At 38.0% G+C, this 21,379-nt stretch overlaps 2 protein-coding genes across 4 annotated transcripts in view; one reads left to right on the top strand and one right to left on the bottom strand.

The window, feature by feature from the left end:
* Positions 1–15,946, top strand: part of VWC2 (von Willebrand factor C domain containing 2) — a 142,883-nt gene extending 126,937 nt beyond the window's left edge. Inside the window, exon 4 of the mRNA XM_084797309.1 lies at positions 7,097–15,946. Within this exon, the coding sequence (XP_084653435.1) occupies positions 7,097–7,248 (152 nt within the window). The 3' untranslated portion in view covers positions 7,249–15,946. The remainder of the gene's footprint in view (positions 1–7,096) is intronic.
* A 1,318-nt stretch (positions 15,947–17,264) lies between these two features.
* ZPBP (zona pellucida binding protein) overlaps positions 17,265–21,379 on the bottom strand; it is a 191,120-nt gene continuing 187,005 nt past the window's right edge. For all 3 annotated transcript variants that reach the window (XR_014782265.1, XM_084797308.1, XM_084797307.1), the window contains one exon: positions 17,265–19,955. Coding sequence is in view for 2 of the 3 variants with exons in the window: in XM_084797308.1 (XP_084653434.1) it covers positions 19,861–19,955 (95 nt within the window). In the remaining variant the exon portion in view is untranslated. The remainder of the gene's footprint in view (positions 19,956–21,379) is intronic.

Raw genomic sequence — 21,379 nt, 5'->3', positions numbered from 1 at the left:
CCGATGAACAGGATATTCTCCACCGGTGAGTGGAGAGTGAGATCTGGCTCTCACATGAACTCTGATGCCCCTTTTCTGACCACATCCCCTGGATGGGGAGGCCTGGCGGCACTCAGAAGAAGGATAGCAAGTTACCAAGAAGAGACTTGATACTCTAAGAGCATATATAGGGGGAGGAGGTCTCCCTCAATCACAGACATAGGGGAGGGGAGAAGGGGGGAAGTGGGAGGGAGGGAGGAATAGGAGGAAACAAGTAAAGGGCTAACAATCGAGATGTAATATGAATAAATTAATAAACACACACAAAAAACTAACATGCTACATGACTCAATTTATCTAATGCTATTTTCACAATATTGTAGATACAGAGAACACTATGTTCCTGAAGTGTTAAGGGTGGTGGGATAAAGGAGAGTTCATATGACTGTGACGCATGGCATGAGGGAGTTCTCCAATAAGCAGTTCTCTGTGCTGTCTTGGGTACTTACTATACAAAACTCCATAAATGAAAAAAATAACATATTCTATACATATTTATGTGTATATATCATATATATATTATACACACCATGCGATGGTCACTGCCCTTTTCATATTGCTCTATAATTAATTATACAAGATATAACGACGGGGGGACACTGAATATAGTATGCTTGAGTTTCTTATCTACTACCTTTGCAACTGCCTGGTTTGATTTACATTAACAAATACAAAATCAGAAGGTTTCTAATTACTATATTTGATAGTGAAAATACAGAATCTGATGATTTTAATTACTATGCTAGATAAAGGAATATATATTTGCAGACACAGATATTAAGAGTTGTCCAAAAGATAAACCAATTTGGTTATTTTATAGCATTGCTTCTTAAAATATAAAAGCTATAGAAAACTTTAATAATTGAAGCCTGTTAATAAAATCTAAATTTAAATTTTAGTAAGATATACTGCACTATGGACTACTACTCAGCTATTAAAAACAAGGAATTCCCAAAATATGTGGACAAATAGATTGGGCTAGAAATGATCATAATGAGTGAGTTAACCCAGAAGCAGAAAGACTCAAATGGTATATACTCACTTATATCTGCATACTAGCACAAGGGGCATGTCCCATGAAAGCCTTCACTTACCAGGAAACTGGGACAGAGGGGAGGACATCCCATTGAGACTCTGGATGAGAGAAGCATGGGAGAATAGCAAAGTAGAAGGATCCAGAGGGTCCTAGAAACCTACAAGTAGAATATTATGATAGGCAGATTTGGGCCCAGGGGTCCCACTCAAACTAAGGCACCAGCCAAGGACAATACAGGCGGTAAACTTTAAGCCCCTACCCAGATCTAGCCAATGGTCAGAACACTCTCCACAGTAGAGTGGAGAGTGGGATATGACTTTATCATGTACTCTGGTGCCTCACATTTGACCATGTCCCCTGGAGGAGGAGACCTGGTGGCACTCAGAGGAAGGACAGCAGGTTACCGAGAAGAGACTTGATACCCTATGAGCATATACAGGGGGAGGTAATCTCCCTCAGGAACAGTCATAGGGGAGGGGAATAAGGGGAAAATGGGAAGGAGGGAAGAATGGGAGAATACAAGGGATGGGATAACCATTGAGATGTAACAAGAATAAATTAATAAAAAAATAAAAAAAAGGATATCTGCAAAAGCTATAAATAGGTTTTCAAAGTAAGGAAGAAGCAACCATCAACTTAATATGACATATTAAATATATTTGTTTATTAGTATTATTTATTAGCAATATGTATTTTAAAGTTGACTTGTCTCTGCTTTTTACTCTATATTAGTAATGTTAATTTTGCATATAATAAAACTATTAAGTCATATTAAAAAATTTTAGTAAGATGTTTATATCCACCAAATGTATCATATGGTCTTGATCCAAAATAATTTATAAACTATAAGAGCAACAGCTCTTAATTTGTGTATCATAAATTAAATTAAATATCTGAAACAGGAAATATATAGGAACATGGGCTACAATTCTAATTAAAAGTTACCCAAATAATCCTCTACTCAAATAAAAGTTATTTTGCATGGAAAATAGCTAATCTCACATATTTTTCAAAGTCCTGTGCTTTAACTCATTTTTCATTAATATAACAAAATATTCAAGGCAGGCTACTTTAAAGGAAATGCATTCACAAGGGGATGGTATAGGCTCCATATCCCAGGAAAGCACCTTATGGTGGGTGATATTCCTGTCAGCAGTGAGTATAAGAAAACATCACATCACCAGATATGAAGCCAGAAAATCTGCTTAGGTCTTGCTTTCTGGATTGGAAAAACCTTAACTTCTACCAAAGATATACTCCTAAGTGACCGGCATTTCCTGTTAAAAGTCTCACTTCTTACTGCTATCATACTGAGAACCATATTTCAAATACTTTGCGGGGACATATTCAGGACATTTCCAAGTCAAAGCAGTCCATATCAATGCAGCATGTATTTCAAACGTCACTTTGCATCTACATTGCTTCAATAACACACTGTAAGAAAAGTGCACACCCTGTGGTTACATGAAATATGCAGTCCGAGCAATCCTCTGACTAGGTAGGGTAAAGAAACTGGTCAACATGAAATGCCTCTCAAAACTTAATAGCATAAAGCACATCGGCACAGAGCAAGGAGTTCAGAGCAAGGAGAATTACTGTTTGTTTGCTATCACAGACCCGGGAGACAGACATCTGACACCTCAAATGCTTGTAGATTCTGTTCCCTATAGTATAGCCTGAAGTTGAGCCTCCAGGAAGCCCAGAGTCAGTATTTTTCTTAGCAATTCATTTAACAATGAGAAAAAGAGAGATGGTGTAACCCTCTATTTACAAGGGTATAAAAGAAAAACCTTCCTACATGAAACAAAATATATTGGTGCTTCCTTTCTTCAGAATGGTATATTCTTAATCATTTTTATAAGCTTTTGGTATTGTGGGTACCTTTTGCCTTTTCCCAGAATATTCTTTTCACTGTTAAGTTTCCAATTATTTCTATATTTCTCACCTGAATCATAAAATACACCCCAAGTTTTCAAGGAAACCAAATTCAAAGTATCCATTAGCAGAGTAGGTGTTGAAAACACAGCAATGAATCTACCCAATGAGACCATGAAGAACAAGACAGTTTCCATGTTCTTATATGGACTCACCAGCCCAGATAAGATTTTAAGTAAAATGAAAAGAAAAATACATATTTGGTAAAAGAAGAACAAAGAACCAATTTCCCTACTCTTTAAAATAAATTACAGTGGGAAGATAAATGAGAAGTAACATAAAACGCAGCTTGAGGTTCACGCAACCCACCAGCCAAATTTTGGCCATTACAAAGAATAAAATTGCACTGAGTTAAAAAAAAATCCCAAATCTTGGAGTGACATTTAAAAAAGAAGAAGAAGAAAAACTATTAATCATCGTAGCCCAAGAAGGACAAAGTGCAGGAAGAGCAATTCAGGCAAGGACATTTTCAGAATAACTAAGAGGAATGAGCAGCACATAAGGACACTCCCTGGCATATTATTTTCCCCTTTCTGTAGATGAGGCTACCGTGGCACAAAGCAATTACACTAGTTAGTCTAAGGCCACCTAGGAAACTGCAGTACCGTATTTCTTTGAAGATGCGTCCTCTAAGTCTCTCAGGATACAGGCATTTAGAGCAATTGTATAGTGAGTCTTCTATGCAGATCACACTGATATTAGGATGAATCAGAAGCAAATCGTATCCCTAAGTTCTGTAAAGGAAGGTTATAAGCAGAAAGAAGAAATGATGTGAAAAGCAGTTTGAAACTAATGTGACTTCATGGTGTATCTGGCAAAGTGGGTGCAGAGTGACCAGGGAGAAGCACTTTTTCATACTTGCCCTGGGGCCCACTGGGCATTCATCTGACTGTGGAGAAGAGGCATGGGTAGGCCATCTGTAGAGAGGGCTAGGGAATTGTGGAACAGTGCTACTGGATACAGAGAACCCTTAGATTTAAAGCCTAAGTCTAGCGAAGCTGATACCTGAGTATCCTTAACAGAAAGTCAGTAGATGTCCCTGTGAGGCAAGATCATGCTGCCTGGAGGCAATCCAGCAGCTGTTCCTCTAAGTACAAGGCTGGAGCTCAAGAGAGGCAAGAAAGCTGCTGAATCTGCAACTTGATCATCATCCCAAGGGGGCAATGAGGTCTCTGCAGGAGGAGGAATAATAAAGGGAAGAAAGGGAGGATTAGGAGGAAAAGAAAAGAAGCGATCAAGGGCAGAACTTTAGTATCTAAGCAGAAGACAAGAAGAAAAAGGCCAAGGACAGAGACGGGGCTACATATACTCATGTGGGTACTTGTGAATGGGTGTGTGTGTGCATGCATGTGTGTGTGTGTGTTCACCCAAAATACAACACTTAGAAAAATAGGCACCAAAGAAGTGTGACTTGTTCCTTTGGAAGCATTATTAAAAGGAGAGGCAGTGGTTTTTGCAGATATCTGTTGGATTAATTTTTAAATGTCAAGTTAGTGCTTTCTCTATCTATAATGTCCTCACACATTGTCACTAAACATCTGTGTTTGGGATGACTTTAGAAGCAAAGAAATGTGGGGAATAAGATCTGGAGACTTGCTTTTCAATGTTGGGAGCCTTTATTTAGGTTCCAATAACTTATGATATTTTAGCTTCTACGGCGTTTGCAGGTTGCACAGTTGTAGGTATATTTGTCACAAAAATAAAGCTAATAGTAATAAAAAGTGTGTGTGTGTGTGTGTGTGTGTGTGTGTGTATGTGAGCATGAGCATGCAAGTGGTGTGGGTACATGTGTGTCACTGTGGAGATCAGATGGAAACTTTCTGGAGATCACTTTTTCCTCAGGTTGGTGAATGGGTCAGAAGGCTCTTGTTGCAAGCACTTTTATCTGTGGAGCTATCTCTGGCCCAAGTAGTCATTCAAACATAATTTCAAAATAATTTTGAAGTTATAATATTCCATTTCCCCCATCCTGTACTCCCTTCAAACTCTCCTATGTACTGACCCCTTGCTCTCTTTCAAACTTGTGGCCTTTTTAAAAAATGTTGTTGGGGCTGGAGAGATGGCTCAGAGGTTAAGAGCACTGGCTGCTCTTCCAGAGGTCCTGAGTTTGATTCCCAGCAACCACATGGAAGCCCACAACCTTCTATAATGAGATCTGGTTCCCTCTTCTGGCATGCAGGTGTACATGCAGGCAGAACACTGTATACATAATAAATATATCAACTTTCAAAATGTTGTTACAAGTGTGTGTTCCTACATGCTTAAGTGCAACCTGCTTAGTCTGTCTGTTACATATATATGTACATATATATACATACAATATACATGTATATTTCCTACATACATATATATTTCCTACATGCTTAAGTGCAACCTGCTTAGTCTGTCTGCAGTACCTATATATGTATATGTTTCCAGGGATGACCTTTGGGATTGAATAATCAATTGGTATGCTCTTCCACAGGGAAGACAAATTTCTCCTGCTCTCATAATTCCTGTTACTGGTAGCTCTCTTTAAGGGGTTGAGGTCTCCTGAGAATTTCCCCTTTTAAATGAGTATATCTACTGGTGTTATTGTTCAGATCATGTTTAGACAGCCATCTTACTGAGGCTTCATGGCTGTAGCTTCTGACAGTCCTAGAAGATGTAATATCACAGCAAACTCAGTGGCCCTCTGGCTCTCACAAGGTTGCTGTCACCTCTTCCACAGTGAACCATGAAACTTAGGAGCAGAGGTTGTATTACTGATTTACTAGTTGGGGCTGTGCTCCACAACTGTGCATTTTGATTGGCTGTGGTTTTTTTTTTTTCTGTAAAGATCTCCACTTATGGTGAAGAGAAGTTTCCTTGATGAGAGATAAGGACTACACTTATCTGTGGGTTTAAGCACAAATATTTAGAAAGTAGGGAGTATTCTGGTTTAATAAAGTGGTAGTTGTAAGGTCGCTTCTGAGATCCATGACTTCACTAGGCCTGGGTAATTGGCTAGGTTTCCAGTGCCAGGCATGATTTCCCTCTTGTTGAGTGGGCTTTAAGATCAGAGAGCTGTTGGTTACTGCCAAGGTATGTGTGCCAGTATTGTAGCCCTAGGTTTATGACGTTATCTTCGTCACTGCTGGGGTTCACAGGTAGCTGAGAATGACAGTCGGTTGCTTTCCTACTTTGGAAGTTTGCATGGAATCTTCTGGCTTCCCATTGCCCTTGGTTTCCTCCCAAGAAATGGAACATAAGTGTCTTTTGCTGAAGACAACATGCACTTCAGACACAGGGCTCAACGGACCTGAGATAGAACTGACCGAAAAGTCTCTTCTCTGAGGGCCAATCACATAATCTTTTATAACAGGATGAGTTTCAACTCACACCCAAAATATTTTTCCTATTCATTTTTCATGCCCCTGAATTTAGGTACCTGAAATTAGGCACCGAAGGCACACCTTTGTGCTCATAAGCCTTTCCTTGGTGTTACTAACAAGTACTGCAGTTATTCATAGTCTTTAGAAGTATGGACCACATGCGCTGGCACAGTAACTGGGGTGTTGCTCTAACGTCGGTTCCAGGTGAGCATTATCATCACCTACAAACTTACTTCTTTGGCCCCTACACTTAAAGAATCAGTAACTCTGGGCTTGGGGGCCTGCAGACAGCAGCTGGACAGAAATCCTGGTAATTGTGGCACCTGGTTGTTGCCGTGGTTTTAATACATTTGGGGACGCTGTGGAATGACTGTTTTCTTGTCTAAGTTCTCTCAGCTAAAACTGCAATGAAGAGTGAGCCTGGTTTTCAGAAGCTACAGGTTGGTTGTACTTTTTAAGTAACTTTAATATCATTTGAATCTAATGATTACAGACTTGGCCCCCACATGGAATATCCTACTTATGAAAAGAGTAATGCTTTTTTCCCCTAAAATTTTAAGTAATACTGGCTTCATTTTAGAAAAAAAGTTGGTGGTTTTTGTTCTTCTGGTTACGGTTTTTCTAACTGTCCTTCATAAAAAGATGACTAAAACACACTGCAGGGCTATTTATCTAATTATATACATTATACATTTATGTACACAATAGTATGAAATGTATTTCTGCATTTCAGGCCCAAACTGCTTTGCAGAAACTGCTGTCATCCCAGCTGGTAGAGAAGTGAAGACTGACGAATGCACCATATGTCACTGTACTTATGAGGAGGGTACGTGGAGAATTGAACGGCAAGCCATGTGTACGCGACATGAATGCAGGCAAATGTAGACTTTATAATACAAAAACTCTCATGTTTTTCTAGAATATTTTACTAATGTGACATTCTAGATGACTCTGAGAAATATCAATCAAAAAGAGAAGACTTTGGATAAGGAGTCAAGGAAAATGGTTGGTACTTTTGTTTTTCTTGGTAACAATTACAGCAAGAGACAGAAATGGATGTATTTCAAAGCATCAACACGAACTTTGGGCATAAACTCCCTCTCTAAATAAATGTGCTATTTTCACAGTAAGTACACTAAAGTCCACTATTATATATTAAATGTGTTTCTATAATCCCTCTATTAGAGTCTTATATATTAAAAAATGCTGTTGTCAACCGTCTTCACTGTGTACCGGTATATCTTTGTTAGCCTTCATTCCATCACAAGGGGGTGCTAGTGGTACCAGGAATCTCTTACACCTGCACATCAAATGCTGTACCCTATTAAGGAATTACAGAAAACGATGACTGCTTTATATCAAAATCCTGTTCAAATGCTATTTAACAAATGCTATGTATCCAATCCTCCCCCTTAGAACACAATCTAATTCACACAAATAGGCTTCGTTATTTTAACAGCCCATTTCGTGTATCAGTTCATTCTTAGCCATTTGGGAAATGTATGTATAAAGATTGCTAGCACATACTCTTTCAGTTCCCATAGTAACCCACAAATAAACACTTACATGCATTTCATTTTCATTCATGGTACCTAATCTTCTCAATATGGCATTAATTCATTCCCTGAGGACGAGAAAGGCATTTGTGTTCATGTCTGTGAAACTGGGGGTATTGTAAAAAAAAACTGTGGGGGGAGTGAGGAAGGGAGAGTCTTTAGATCCCCTGGAAAATAGCTGAGAAAAGTCAAATTCTTGAACGAGCATATGACTGAAGTGTAGAACATGGTATAAACCTCTCAGGCCTCAGTGTACTCATACTGCTAGTTGCAATAGAGATCTGTTCTCGAGGACAGAGTGAGGTGATACATCTATCTAGCATCAAGAACAGCGTGAGGAAACTACTCCTTGTCCAATTATGTTTTAACAAGTAAAAATGAAAGCTAAGTACAGTCTTTCCTGCAGTCACGTATGATCCAAACATCCTCAGTTGAATATGGACAAATGACCACTGCTGCTAAGTGTTGCTGATTGGACCATGGTGACTGGGGACAGGTCTCTTTCTGTGAACCACATCAACACTTGGTACACTAGTGAGAGGGGCAATTGGGGTCTTAATGTGTGTAAACAAAACTAAACTAAACTATTTGCAACCTTTAAGAACATTTTCCTACATTTATTTTTCTAAATTTTAAAATTAAGTACCTGTTATACGAAAAAAATCTTGTGAAGACAAAAAGAAAATGAGAGTTGGTTTGTTTTCTTCGTGCATTTTTTTCTATAGCACCAGAACTACAAAATTACACTATATAACTATGCTATATTATATACCAAATTAGGGGCTAGAAAATGAAGGCTTCTAGACTTACTAAAAAGAGCACAATGTATACCCCTAAACCCTGCTAGTATATAATAATTTCAGTAATTTATTATTGGATGATGCATTTTTCACCATTGAAAATTTGAATAATTATTTACTTTAATAAATGTAAAAATTACCAAATCATTTGCATATGCTTACATATTATTTTGATTTTGGAGAATATCTTGGGTCAGGTAGATTAGCATGTACATCAATTTCATGAAACTACTCAGGGGTATTATTGGCTAGTTACTCAGGTACCTGTTTTCAGCTTTCCAAATCTTAAATCTTAGTATGAAAGACTGTTAGGCATCATCTGTCCTCCATTGTTCAACGGTAGCTCATATAAGGTTACCATCTTGCCAACAAATGACCCTATCATCCTAAAATATATGGGCCCTTGAGCTAGTTGTAGTTGTATACAACTTGCCTCTTCTCTCCACACAAGACATGGTGAATTACAGCTCCAGTCTGTGGGGCCCTGTGTTTTTATCTTGACTGGCAACAGGATCCCTACAGAATGGAAAATGGGCTCTCAAATTATTGCAGTGGAACAAATCGTAAATGCTACGAGAATATAGCATTTATGAATGAACACTGAATGAACAAATCTCATTCTTCTGCAGAGGAAGTGATCACAATGTTGTGATGACTTTCTTGATGTAAGGCGGTGGGTCCCGTCCTGTCTCAGGCACAATTCTAGGAGCTGGAGCACAGTGACTGTGATTGCATTAGAATAACTTACATCATTCATACATAAGAAAATATGGAAGAACCCAGGCTTTCTGTACTGCATACCCTAAATAATGAAATTATTATGATTATTTTCAATTGAAACTGTTGTTCTTGCAGATCAGGTCTATAGAGCTATTTCAGATAGAAACAGTTTTCTTCTTCCTCATGTGCACATAAGTCTTTCCTTAAGTTTTCAACAACATAGCATAAGCTAGATAACTTTAACTGCAAAATAACATGGGGATAGTACAAATTGAAATTATTTGTACATGCCTCACAATTCAAATACGCTTGTCTTTTAAATGCTACAATCTCTAAGATTCTAATCGGCTTGCTCTATAAGGATTTCATAATTATTAGGGATTTAATCAAGCTAAAAGGGGGGTTGTGCTTACAAATGTGTTAAATGAACTTGCTTCCAAAATTCCAACCTATGTTTAGGTATGAAAATATGAGCTGCTTATGTGAGCCTCAGAGTAGCTCCAGAAAGAATTCAAACTTACAAAGATAAGTTGTTTCCTTTTGGGGTTCATTCTTCAATGTTCTCCCCATACTTTTCAAGGAGGGGCAGAAACTATCATTTGTGTGCTTCACCCCCAAATGCAACAAGCATGAGGTACATTGGGGCCCTGTGATGGGCTTGCTGCCCCACTGTAAAGATACAGAGGCCAGAGTGTCCTGTGCCTACAGAAGCTCACATGCCTCAGGATGGAGTCATACAGTGATTATACTACTTTTAATGTTTTAATATTCATACTATCATTATCTGCTTGGTCTGATAAAGTATGCCAAGATATTAAATCTTATATATTTTAAATTTTAATTCATTATGCTTAAGTCCCTCTCCTCTTTACTTCCTTAGCATTGTATGTATACAATGCCTAAAACATTCTTAACAATGTCAGAAAATTCAGAGATTTCCTATGCTTTGGTTTGATTTTAAACAATGAAATATGTTTAATGTTCACATTATCTAAAGCACACAAATGTACAATTTCAAACAAGGACTGTTGAACACAACATGTTATTTTAAATATAGACTAAGTATACAGAAAAATTATAAACATAAAGAATGATTTAACAAATACTAACAACCTATTAAGTGTTTCAATAAGCAACAGATACTATTATCTTTCTTACAGTGACTTTTTCTCTAAAGCACTGTAAGAAGGAAGGGTAATGTTACACGTCATCATCATCCTGGGCAGGACCAGAAGTAGACACAAGTATGACTCATAACACTGTCTCCTCTTCAGCGTTATCTCCTGTGACCCGAGGCTCTTGGTGGACTTTCTCCACACTCATCCTTAGAACTAGTGTCTGAGGATGGCTGACAGAGTCACTTATTCTGGAATGAATACACACTTAGCGTGTCTGTTTTTCACATTCCAGATTCTTCCTGTCTTGGGGAGGTATAAGACACCTGCTTCCTTCACTTTCTCATGCAAAGCCAGTTGCTTCCATTTGAGGCTTTACTTTTCTACACTAGGATTTTGTTTTCATTTGGTTGCTTGGAGGTATCATAATTGCACAGAACAGCCAAGCCCCCTCAGAACAGTTGTCTCTAAAAACAGCCTGAGGCTATGGGAGGACGCAGCCTTCTGTCAGCAGCAGCTGCAGGGCACCCAGACCTGTCCCTAAGTTTTTCAGCAGTGAAAGATTTCAGATTGGTGCTCAGGGGGATACTGAGATGGACTGCTGGGAGTAAAGAGTTTATTAGGACAGCGATGAATGCTGTGAACAGGCAGACAGTTTGGAACAGCCTGGTATGGTCTCAGAGGAAAGTTGATTTGCTGGCACCAGAGACAGACAACAGGGCAGGGGTTCTGAGAAAGGAAATCAGAATCCAAGCAGCAGAAGGAAGTTTCTTCCTGTACTTCTCAGGGAGGGGATATCAGGACACGGGTCTCCAGCTGGGCTCTGAGCCCCATGCTGGAGGCAGGGAAGTGCATAGGAAACAGGATATGTGGCCATCAATTACCCCACTTGAAGTCAACTCAGTCTCCAGTTGACAGATCCTGGAGTCTGGAAGCTCTTGGCTAGAGACTCAGTGTCCAAGCTGGGTACCTGTAGGAGTTTGTAAGGAAGAAATGGCTGCTGAGTGCACTGTTGCCTGGGCAGCAGCTGATTCTAACATGGCATGCTTACAAGTATGTGGGGACAGTAGTGTCTTTTCAAGTCATGACTTCTGAGGAAGATTCTATGGTCCTTAACCAGATTGCCATTCGGAGTCTCTGTTACAGCACTAATTTGGTGTCATTTTAGCACATACTTAAAAAATTATATCATAAGCCAAGAACGCAGGTGGCTATGCAGAAGTGCACTTGCCTAGCATGCACAAGGACCTTGATTTTATTTCCAGCACTACTAAATAGATAAATATATTATATACTAGCTGGAATGTATCTCGGTGGTAAAAAAAAAAATGTCTCACATGCAGAAAGGCCCAGTCCAATCTGCTCTGGTATTGAAAAAAGTTTGTTAATACCTAAAGGTTAATTTATGTATGTTTCCTCTCATTTCTAAATACCTTTAAATCATATTATGGCATTCACTTCCTCAAGCATCTGCTATGAAACGTGAAGTTCTGTTTCCTGAACCACATACAGTCCACTGCACCTGTGTGTCAAACAGCAGCTCAAACACTGTGGTCTGCCTGTCCTGTCCTGTTATGTTTTTCTTTTTCAGACTTCTAGCACATTTCACACACCCAGGACATAGACCATTACCTCCCACGGATCAAATCGCTCACTTCTACAATGGTTGTGGATGGATGTGACAATCAATGGCCAGTTCTGGTGCAGGTCAGGACAAATTGTTTTGATGTAAACATTCTAATACTGAAGAAAACTTCTAATGAAAACTGGTACTTATAATAAATGCAATCAAGTTTAAAGTTTTGGTATTTCTTTGTTTATAGCAATGTTTTGGAATAAAATGTTCCGATCCTAGCCTCTAGGGTGTTGAGTATTTCTGCATAGCTCCCTGTGTCTGTGTACTATGGCTGTGCACTGCAGCTGGCTTCCAGGAACCAGGTGTTAAATCAGTGGGCCAGATTCTAGAGATCCAGACCCTCCAAGTCTGCCAGAAAACGTTTAAGAGTGAATGCGGCAAACTTAACTCTCATTTGTAAAGCATCCTGGCAATCAGGGTGAGGCTGTTCACTCAAAGATTCAGAAACATGAAGACTTAAGTGAAGATGAGCTCCAAGTGTTTGGCCTGTTGGCACTTTATGAGGCAAGAAATGTATCCCTGTGATTCTCTAACAAGGACACAAGCCACAATACACAGTGATATCAAATACAATTGATGAGTATACCTGCTCATTTATTAAGTTATTGTTGCAGGCTGCTAACTGAAAATAATTATAAATATCTCCCACTTAAGTTAGAATTAAATTTTCAGGAAGAAGTAACATTTCCCAATCTTATTTAATCTTTGCTAGTATTTTAATTACTGATTAACACTTACTACTGTTCTTCAACCTCTGGAATTCAAATTTTAGTTTGTTTCTAGATTTATTATGTGAATGTTCATTTCCGTATTCTAGATTTATTATGTGAATGTTCATTTCCATACTCTCTTGATTGTTTTATGCTCTAAACTAAATGCAATTCTACTTTGGTCTATAGGGTTTTTTTTTTCAATTATCTCATTTAAACTCACAATACCTACAAAAGTAGCCCCACTCTGGACATTCAGGAAGTTGAAAAAGTGCCTAAAGATTCAACCTAGTGAATGAGTGGGCGGGAATCCATGTTTGCTTTAGAGGAGAATCAGAACCTGGGACACAAAGTCTTATCACTCATGTTTAGACAACGGCCTCTATAAATGAGACGGCAGCATCCAAAACGCTCTTGCATCCTACTCCCAAGCAGCACAGGGCATGAGCAGCCTATTGCATTCCTAGCACAACTGTGCAGTCCTGACACTTGTCAGTTAGAGTAGCTCCTCACAAAGCTGGTACTGGCCTCCCTTTTCTACTTGCTTCATAATTTAATTGTCTTATTAAAGCAGATTTTCAAGCCTGGTGTCGTGGTGCATGCTTTTAATCCCAGCACTCAGGGAGGCAGAAGCAGGCAGATCATTGTGAGTTCTAGGTTAGCCTGGTCCAGGAGACAGAGACAGAGAAACCATGTCTCAAAAAAACCAAAACCAAAACCAAAAAATTTTCAAAGATTAGTAGATATTTTGCTTTTGTTTATAATTTTTGTACTGAGTTTGTAAATATGACCCAACAGTGTAACCCTTTCTATACTGGTGACTTATTTTTCCTGCTATGACAGACATGTGACATAAGCATTGTAAAGAATGAGATATTTATTTTACCTTACAGATTTAGATGTTCTCCTGGTTGTCTGGCTCCATGTGCTAAGCAATACGTCATGGTGGTAGCAGCTTTGGTTGTGCAGGTTCTTGTCTGGCAGCAGCAAACAATGAAAGGGAGTAACAGAAAGTGAGGCAAGGGCCACAGGCATGTCCCCAGGACTTACTTCTTCCTTCAAGCCTCACCTCTTAAAGTTTTCATTTGCTTCCAAAATACTTCTATGAAGCATTCAACACGTGAGCTTGTTCTTCAAAGTCGTCAACACACGAGCCTGTGTTTCATACTCAAGTCTTAATGGATCTGCTTAAGCATTTTAGAGTTAGTAAAGGAAACTATCACTTATTATATGTGTGGAAAACACATTTTTCAAACTGTAAATTCTGCCATCTGCTATCACCAACTCTGCGGTGAGAAAACACCAAGTTTTGGTGATATTGCTGAGGTCAGATCTATTTGGTTCCAAAAGCCAGAAAACCCAGTGTCCTCGTGGGGCATGGCTGGGTAAGGAAGGAATAGGGCAGCCACCATAAGCCTTTCCACTACTGATGCACCTGCTAGCCTTAGTCAATCCTTCATTTCATCCCACGAGTAATAAAAGCACTTTGAGTTCTGAATCCAGTTCAGGCCTGGGTAAGCAGTGTATAATCTTTGGCTCCAAGGACCATTTACTCTAGCATATTCCCCGAAGGCCTAAGTCAGTAAAGATAAGTGATTGTACTATATGTTGTTCTTAGCGTTTACATTCAAGTCAGAACAACCTTTCAGCTACCTTGTTATATACAGTGGCTAGAGGTAAAATCAGAAAGTTGACAGTACACAGTAAGCAATCAATGGCTTAGGAAAATTAAGTGCCTTTTTACTGTGTCTTGCCTACTTTGTTTTCACTCAATCTTCTGAAACTTTAGATTACTATACACTTATTGCAAAACCAGCCTGCCTATGTTGCACATTGACAGGCTTGTGATTTTAAGTCTGTTAGTCATCAAAGAAAAACAACGATAAAAAATTCTTCCCAATCAAAATGACGACAGCAATTGTGGAGGTGACTAGACTGGAGTGGACCCTCCAGTACCAGGGTCCATGTCCGTGAGGCCATGCCCATGAGTCTTTTCCATTTCTGACCCAAGACTGCATCTCTGCTTTACAATACGAATGGTTTCAATAAAAGTGGTTGACATAAAATTACTATTTTAATGTCTCTTTTGTAGGCTATATATTAACGACAGCCTATTAGATGATTTAAAAATTCACACATATGAGTATATAACCCTTGAATCAGAAACAGAATTGGATTTCTGCTTAAGCCAAGACTAAATGTCTTTAAATTTTCAATAGGCTTTTTTGTACACAAAAGAATACAACTACAATTGAAAGGATAAATACATGAGGAAAAGCAAAGCAAGCAGTGACTTTGTGAATGGAGATGTTAACATTTGAAGTAGTACAGATGATAAGAGGTGTGTTTAAAAAACATTTAAACTATTGACAGAGATCATTTATGAAACTTAAAACTGTTAGTCCATAATGAGCCCCTTTGGGAAGCAAACAAAAGCTTTCTCAGCTGGCTGGGGTCAGGACTCAGAGAACAGACTAGACTTAGAAGGCATCACAAGATTTCCTCTTCCTAGGCCTTGTTCTTGCTCCACATTTACAGAATCGATATCTCTGGGAATGAGGCTGGACCACTGCTAGAAGATCCTGTTTGTTGTCTCCTTTACTGCAAGTCTGAGTCTAGTCTATCACTCAGCTTACCAAGAGCACATTACCTACCTCCTTTGTAACTCAGTGTTCATCTGCAAAATGGGATGAGAGCATCCGCTCCTGCGAGCATTAAATGGATATTTCAAACATAGAGTGAGACAGATGGCAGCATAAAGCACAAGCTGTACATAAGTACTCATTAGCTAGATAAGTGAAAGATATGAGGAGACTGAGGTTTAAAAGTTTTAGAGATTCTAATTCAGTTAAAGTAAGTATAATTTACATAACACCTTTTTTATTTTAAATCCATTCATGTGTTGCATCTGCCAGGAAAATGTTTTTGTATTACCATCACATTATGGGGAGTTAAACTGATACCATCAAACCTATTTTGTATATTTTGTTGGATGAGTATATGTGTTATGAACTGATTTACAAAATAAAATATTTATTAAACTGCATTTTGCACTTCAAGGTAGTCACTTTTAAAATACTTTTCAGTTTGTTAAAATACTTCAAATAAGGTCAATAAAAGGTACTAATAGAATACTCCAGATGCCTCAAATATCATTGATGTTTGTAAAGTATTTCAATACACACCTCAGTGTTGCCTCAGATATACATCATACGTCTACTTCACATTTAAGTAAAATATTGACAAGAACTTAGAGTGAAGTATATCAAGTATATCTGTACTGTAAGCATGTCTGATGGTGTTGGCTGTGCTGATGGGTTTCACTTTGTCATTTCTAAAGTAGGCACTAACAGTATGCAGATCGTTGAAACTCACATGATTTTTACTTAATCATGTTTCTACTATGACTTTTTGACAACACATGTTAAATACTTTTAAATATAAATGAACAGAGCCTGGTGTAATGGTGTCTCTGATAATACAAGTACTCAGAAGGTGGAGGGAGGAGAGTCAGGAGTTCAAGGCCAACTCTGGCTATGTGGAGCATTTGAGGCAGCCTGGGCCACATCAAGTTTGAGACTTGATCTTTCTTTATATATAATACAACACACACACTATCCTCTTCCAAGCAAAGAACTTCTCATACTCAAATTGGAAGACTAAGTAATTTAAAGTCATCCTCCTGCGGTGGGAAACTAGAACATCTTATATAGAATTGGCATTTCTTAGAGTAACGGAAAAAGCCAAAGCACAGGGGGAAAGTTAGCAACCCAAGGGACCAGAATGTGAAGCCTCGCGTTCTCTGTGGTTTTGCCCTGAGTAGACTTCATGCTGGAGCTGTATGCTGAGAGGCTGAAGAACACATTTTGATAATTCATGGGATAAGTTTCAAAGTGTTGTCAAGGTACAGAAAACATAAGTCTTCCTTGGTCTCCCTTTATTTCAGTCTGTGGCCCCATGAGCTGCATGGTGCACAAGTGAACTATGCTCAACCAGGCTTCCCCTCAACTGAAGAACTAGGATTGTCTTATCTATAACAGAAAACCTATCTTGCTTTTATATAATTAATTTCCTAAGTCATAGAACTGGCAAGTGCAGAGCAGGCTGGGATTCACAATTAACAAGAACAAAGTTTCAGTGCCATCCTCAGAGCCCCAGTGCTTTTGAGATCTTTAATCTGCCCTCAACATACTGTTCATCCTACTCCCATGGCTGGGTCACCTCGTGGGATGCAGGAAAGGCTTCCTCCAGCTTCTAGAAAGATGATGCTCTGTGTAGGCAAACCTGCTGCTCTGCTGGGAAGAGGGAAGCAAGAAACCAGTGCTGGAAAGATGAATAACAACATCTTTTCTCATATCTACTCCTGCAGTTTTTCAAAGTAAGTTTATTGCTTTCAAAATTTTGAAATTAATTAATTTCATTGAATAAATTTTGGTAAACAGAAGGCATCAAAAACTCACGCATGATACTATTACATGAGACAATCAGAAGATAAACATTCTAGTGCGTTTTAAAACTCAAAATACAAAGATAATAATAATGATTCAAACAAATACAATTGAGTATATAGTTAATCTGAGTTAATTCATTCAATTTGAAAATGTGACAGTCAATTTATTGGCTTGGTGTCAGTCTGTCACCCTCTCTTGTATGGCATTTGTGCTAATTTTGTTTATAATTAAATCTGCTGTGGCACTTAGTACCATTTCACCTATCTGATTTACTGGTTAGAATCTTTCGGAAATGAGATTACTGAGCCAAATTTAAGGATCTTTATTTCCATACTGCCAAATGAACATATTACACATTTAATGTAAATATAATAAATACAAATTGGGAATAATTATTTCCCCTTAAATGATGGTAAAATATCTCTAGGTGTTGGTTAAACTATCTGATCATATAATTAAAAGGGAGGAAATTATTTTGATATAAGCAGAACTCCCTGAAACTGCTCACAGATTTTGGCACACACTGGCATCATTTTAAACAAGTCAATTTCACATCTTATCTGGAATTATAATAGAAGTAACTGCTGTCTTAGTTACTGACATTTTCATTAATAGGCCTTTTGTTAAAATAGAAACCTAATTATATCCTATGAAGAGGGCTATGGCTAGGAATATGCTAGTATAACTAAATGCTGAACACAAACACAATTGATTAAAACAACTGTGATGTTATAGAATAAAAAATGGATTGTTTTACTATATGAAGAGAAAAAAAGTAATCATTAATGTCTCTTTTTCTCTTACTAGTCTGTCCTCTGCTTTTCTTTCTTAAAGACTGCTCTACTGAGCTAACCTCTTAATTTTACCTTGTTCTGACCTCTAACTTTTGTAAGGTTTTGTTGGAAAGTCTGCTTGTATAAACTAGAAACTTAATATGTTTCTAAAGTTCACACATCTATTATGTGTTTACTCTTACCCCAGGCCATCTGTGTCTCCTGGAAGACACTGCTCTCCCAACTTACCACCACCATTACAGCACTACCTCTGCTTTTCTAGGTGGACAATTGAAAGAACATAGTGCAACAAACCCAATATATACTAAAGACATTGGGATGGCCTCACGAAGTGTTAGAGAAGAAGACTTGGGTCTTAGAAGTTCCAGAATGTATGCACGAGTTACAATATTTCACCAAAATCATATAATGCTCAGTATATTATATTACCTGCCAGAAGAAAGAAGGCAACTGAAAAACATCTATGAACTATAGAGAAGCAACCACTTGATGAACATGAAAGACCAGAGAAAGAAAACAGTTACCACCAGGGCTGGCCAAAATCTACCACAAGCATTTTGCCTTCTAGTATTTGTGTGAGAATTCTGAGGATGTGCATGTCCACAGGAGGATAAACCAGGGTATTTTCTAGCTAGCTTAGTCTCTACCAGCCAACAAGCATAGCTCTCTGTTAGCCAGCCCTCTGCTCAAGGGGCTGAAATCTAACTGTTTGTGCTTTCCATCCTTGATTCTCTGTTGTTTTAAGACAGGAGCTGTCCAAAGCAAAGCTGGCAATCTCTCACAGAGAAGAGGAAAGAAATGTGAACCAGTCACCAGGGACTTTAGAAAATGACTCCAAAGTTCCTTGGGAATTTCTCTATTTAAATCATTACATTTTGACAACCCTCATACTCAAACGTGGATCCCAATGTAAAAGAAGATAAGTATTAGTGGCAGCAGCAGTGACTTCTGGCACACAGTACCCATGCAATGGTACAGCAAATGAAAATTGTGATAACTGTAAATTGTTTGTTCTGGAAGCACTATCAGGGAGAAAAACTGCTTCAGTCTACTGAGAAAATTCAATGGTCGTTCCATTCTCAAATGTCAAGGAGGGAACAGAAGAGATTTTTGAGACAGGATCTCAGACTACCCTTGGCTTTGAACTCCTGATCTTCCTGCCTCTACCTCCAAAGTACTAAAATTACAGGCCTATATTACCATGTCTGGCTTAAGAATTTATAAACTGATTGTTTAAGACAACACACTGAATTGTATTAAAGGCTACAGTTTCTCTAGGACTAGGTCTTACACTAGCATGTGTAATACTGAGACCCATGACATATTTTAGAAACTGGCTTTGGGCTGTGAAAGGCTGAGCTCAATTAGCTAAAATTATGTAAGTTTAAATTAAAGCTCTTATAAAACAATATGATGTCCAGAATCTAGATGATATATAGTAAAGATAAAATGTTTTTTAATTCCTAAAAAATCTTTTAACATCACCCAATACAGAACATTTTAAACAATTTTTAAAATTCAATGACAAGGATTCATTTGGTGTCAAATGCAACTATACCCTTAACCAAGAAAGATGATACATATAATACTGGATTGAATGAGGACACCATATCTTTGTAAATTTTGATTATTTAATTTTGGCATAATAGTGAGTTATACTTTAGCACTTCAAAAAATAAGCTATTCTGTTTAATAAGTGTCATCTAAGGCACTGCCTATACACATGACTTCGCTCCATACACCAGGCTGCTGTTGCACTGCAGGCAATGGGGTCCATCCCGGGGATTGTAGGATCCAGGGCTGCAGATCACTGTGAAACAGAACATAAATTAATGAGGAGCATTCCCCACGGCGCCACATAAGTTAACTTAATACTATGATAAGTTGTCACGTACAATCTTGATTTTGTTTCTGTTTAAGGGCAGTCATATAGTCAGTGTTGGCTTTGAACTCCTTACCTTCTCAGAATATTGGAATTACAGGTATATGCCATCATGTCTGACTAATAGTCTTTATTTTTAACGAGGCAAAATACATATGATGGAATTTACCACCTTATCCATTTTAAGTGTTCCCTTTGGTAGTATTAACTATACTCATGTGTACACCAATCTCCAGAAGGTTTTCACCCTGGAAAACTGCATGACTATCCCAACTGAGCAATTCTTATCATTTTTCTCAGCTGCCAGCAACCATCATGGTTCCTGTGTCTTTGAATATGACTACTCAACATCCCTCATACATATAAAATGTTTATCATTTTGTGTCTGTCTTAGATCCAAACTATCATCTAAACAAACATAGTGATCATATACTGTTAAGTTTAAAGACTTACTGCGTGGTCATTTAAGTTATAGAAGAAGCCTTAAGAGATCAGTACCATAGACAAAGTAACTTTGCTTTTAGAATAGTCCATCACAACTATGTTTTAGGTGAATAAAGAGCCAAAAGCTGCAAGAGGACTGCAGCTTATTTTTTATCTTCTCAATTCAAGTTCTATTTGTATCACTTGATAAATCTGTGATCTGGGGGAAATTCTTAACTCAGTTTGACCATTCCTAATCTGTAGACAATGTTATCACAAATACTCTTGTAGCTGTCACAGTACCTCAATAACCATTAATAAAGTAACCAGGATCCTCTTTCCTTGTTAACAAAAGAAGACCAGTAACAGACAACTTTATAACATTAACATAAAAATGAAAACCAGAAGTCTAATATGAAAAAGCAGGCACTCAACCAATGCTAACTCATGGACAAATGCTATACACTGGGAAGCTGCCTATACTGACTGTATCCATCCCAAGTTGGAGCAAGCAGGTCAAATGATCCATCAAGCCTGCTAATTTGGCTGAGGTCTCTGATTAACCAGTTCTTGCTTTTCTTGTTGCAAGCATTGTTGAGTGATGGTAGATTATGGTAAAGCATGGTTACTATGGTTCATCTACTTTTCACCATGCTGTTACAACTTAAATCTGCCCCACAGTATATTATTTTATTTTGTGTCCTTTATTTTTTAGATGTTTTCTAAAATATAAGAAATATTTTAACTGCCTATTCAGAAGAAGCAATTTCCATACTATATTCTAGAGTTCTTAAAGTTACACTGAAAATTTTATTGGTGGAATGATGTTTCCAATGTGGAAAATATGGTCATACAAAGTTAATCTTTCTATTTAGTAATAAAAAAGAATCCTTAGACACTTAAAGAATATATTAAACTGCCAATAATGA

This window comes from Acomys minous (genome assembly GCF_964271855.1).
Source record: "Acomys minous genome assembly, chromosome: 10".
NCBI lineage: Eukaryota > Metazoa > Chordata > Mammalia > Rodentia > Muridae > Acomys > Acomys minous.
Note: the sequence above shows the minus strand (reverse complement) of the source record. Positions and strands in the feature narration are given on the sequence as shown.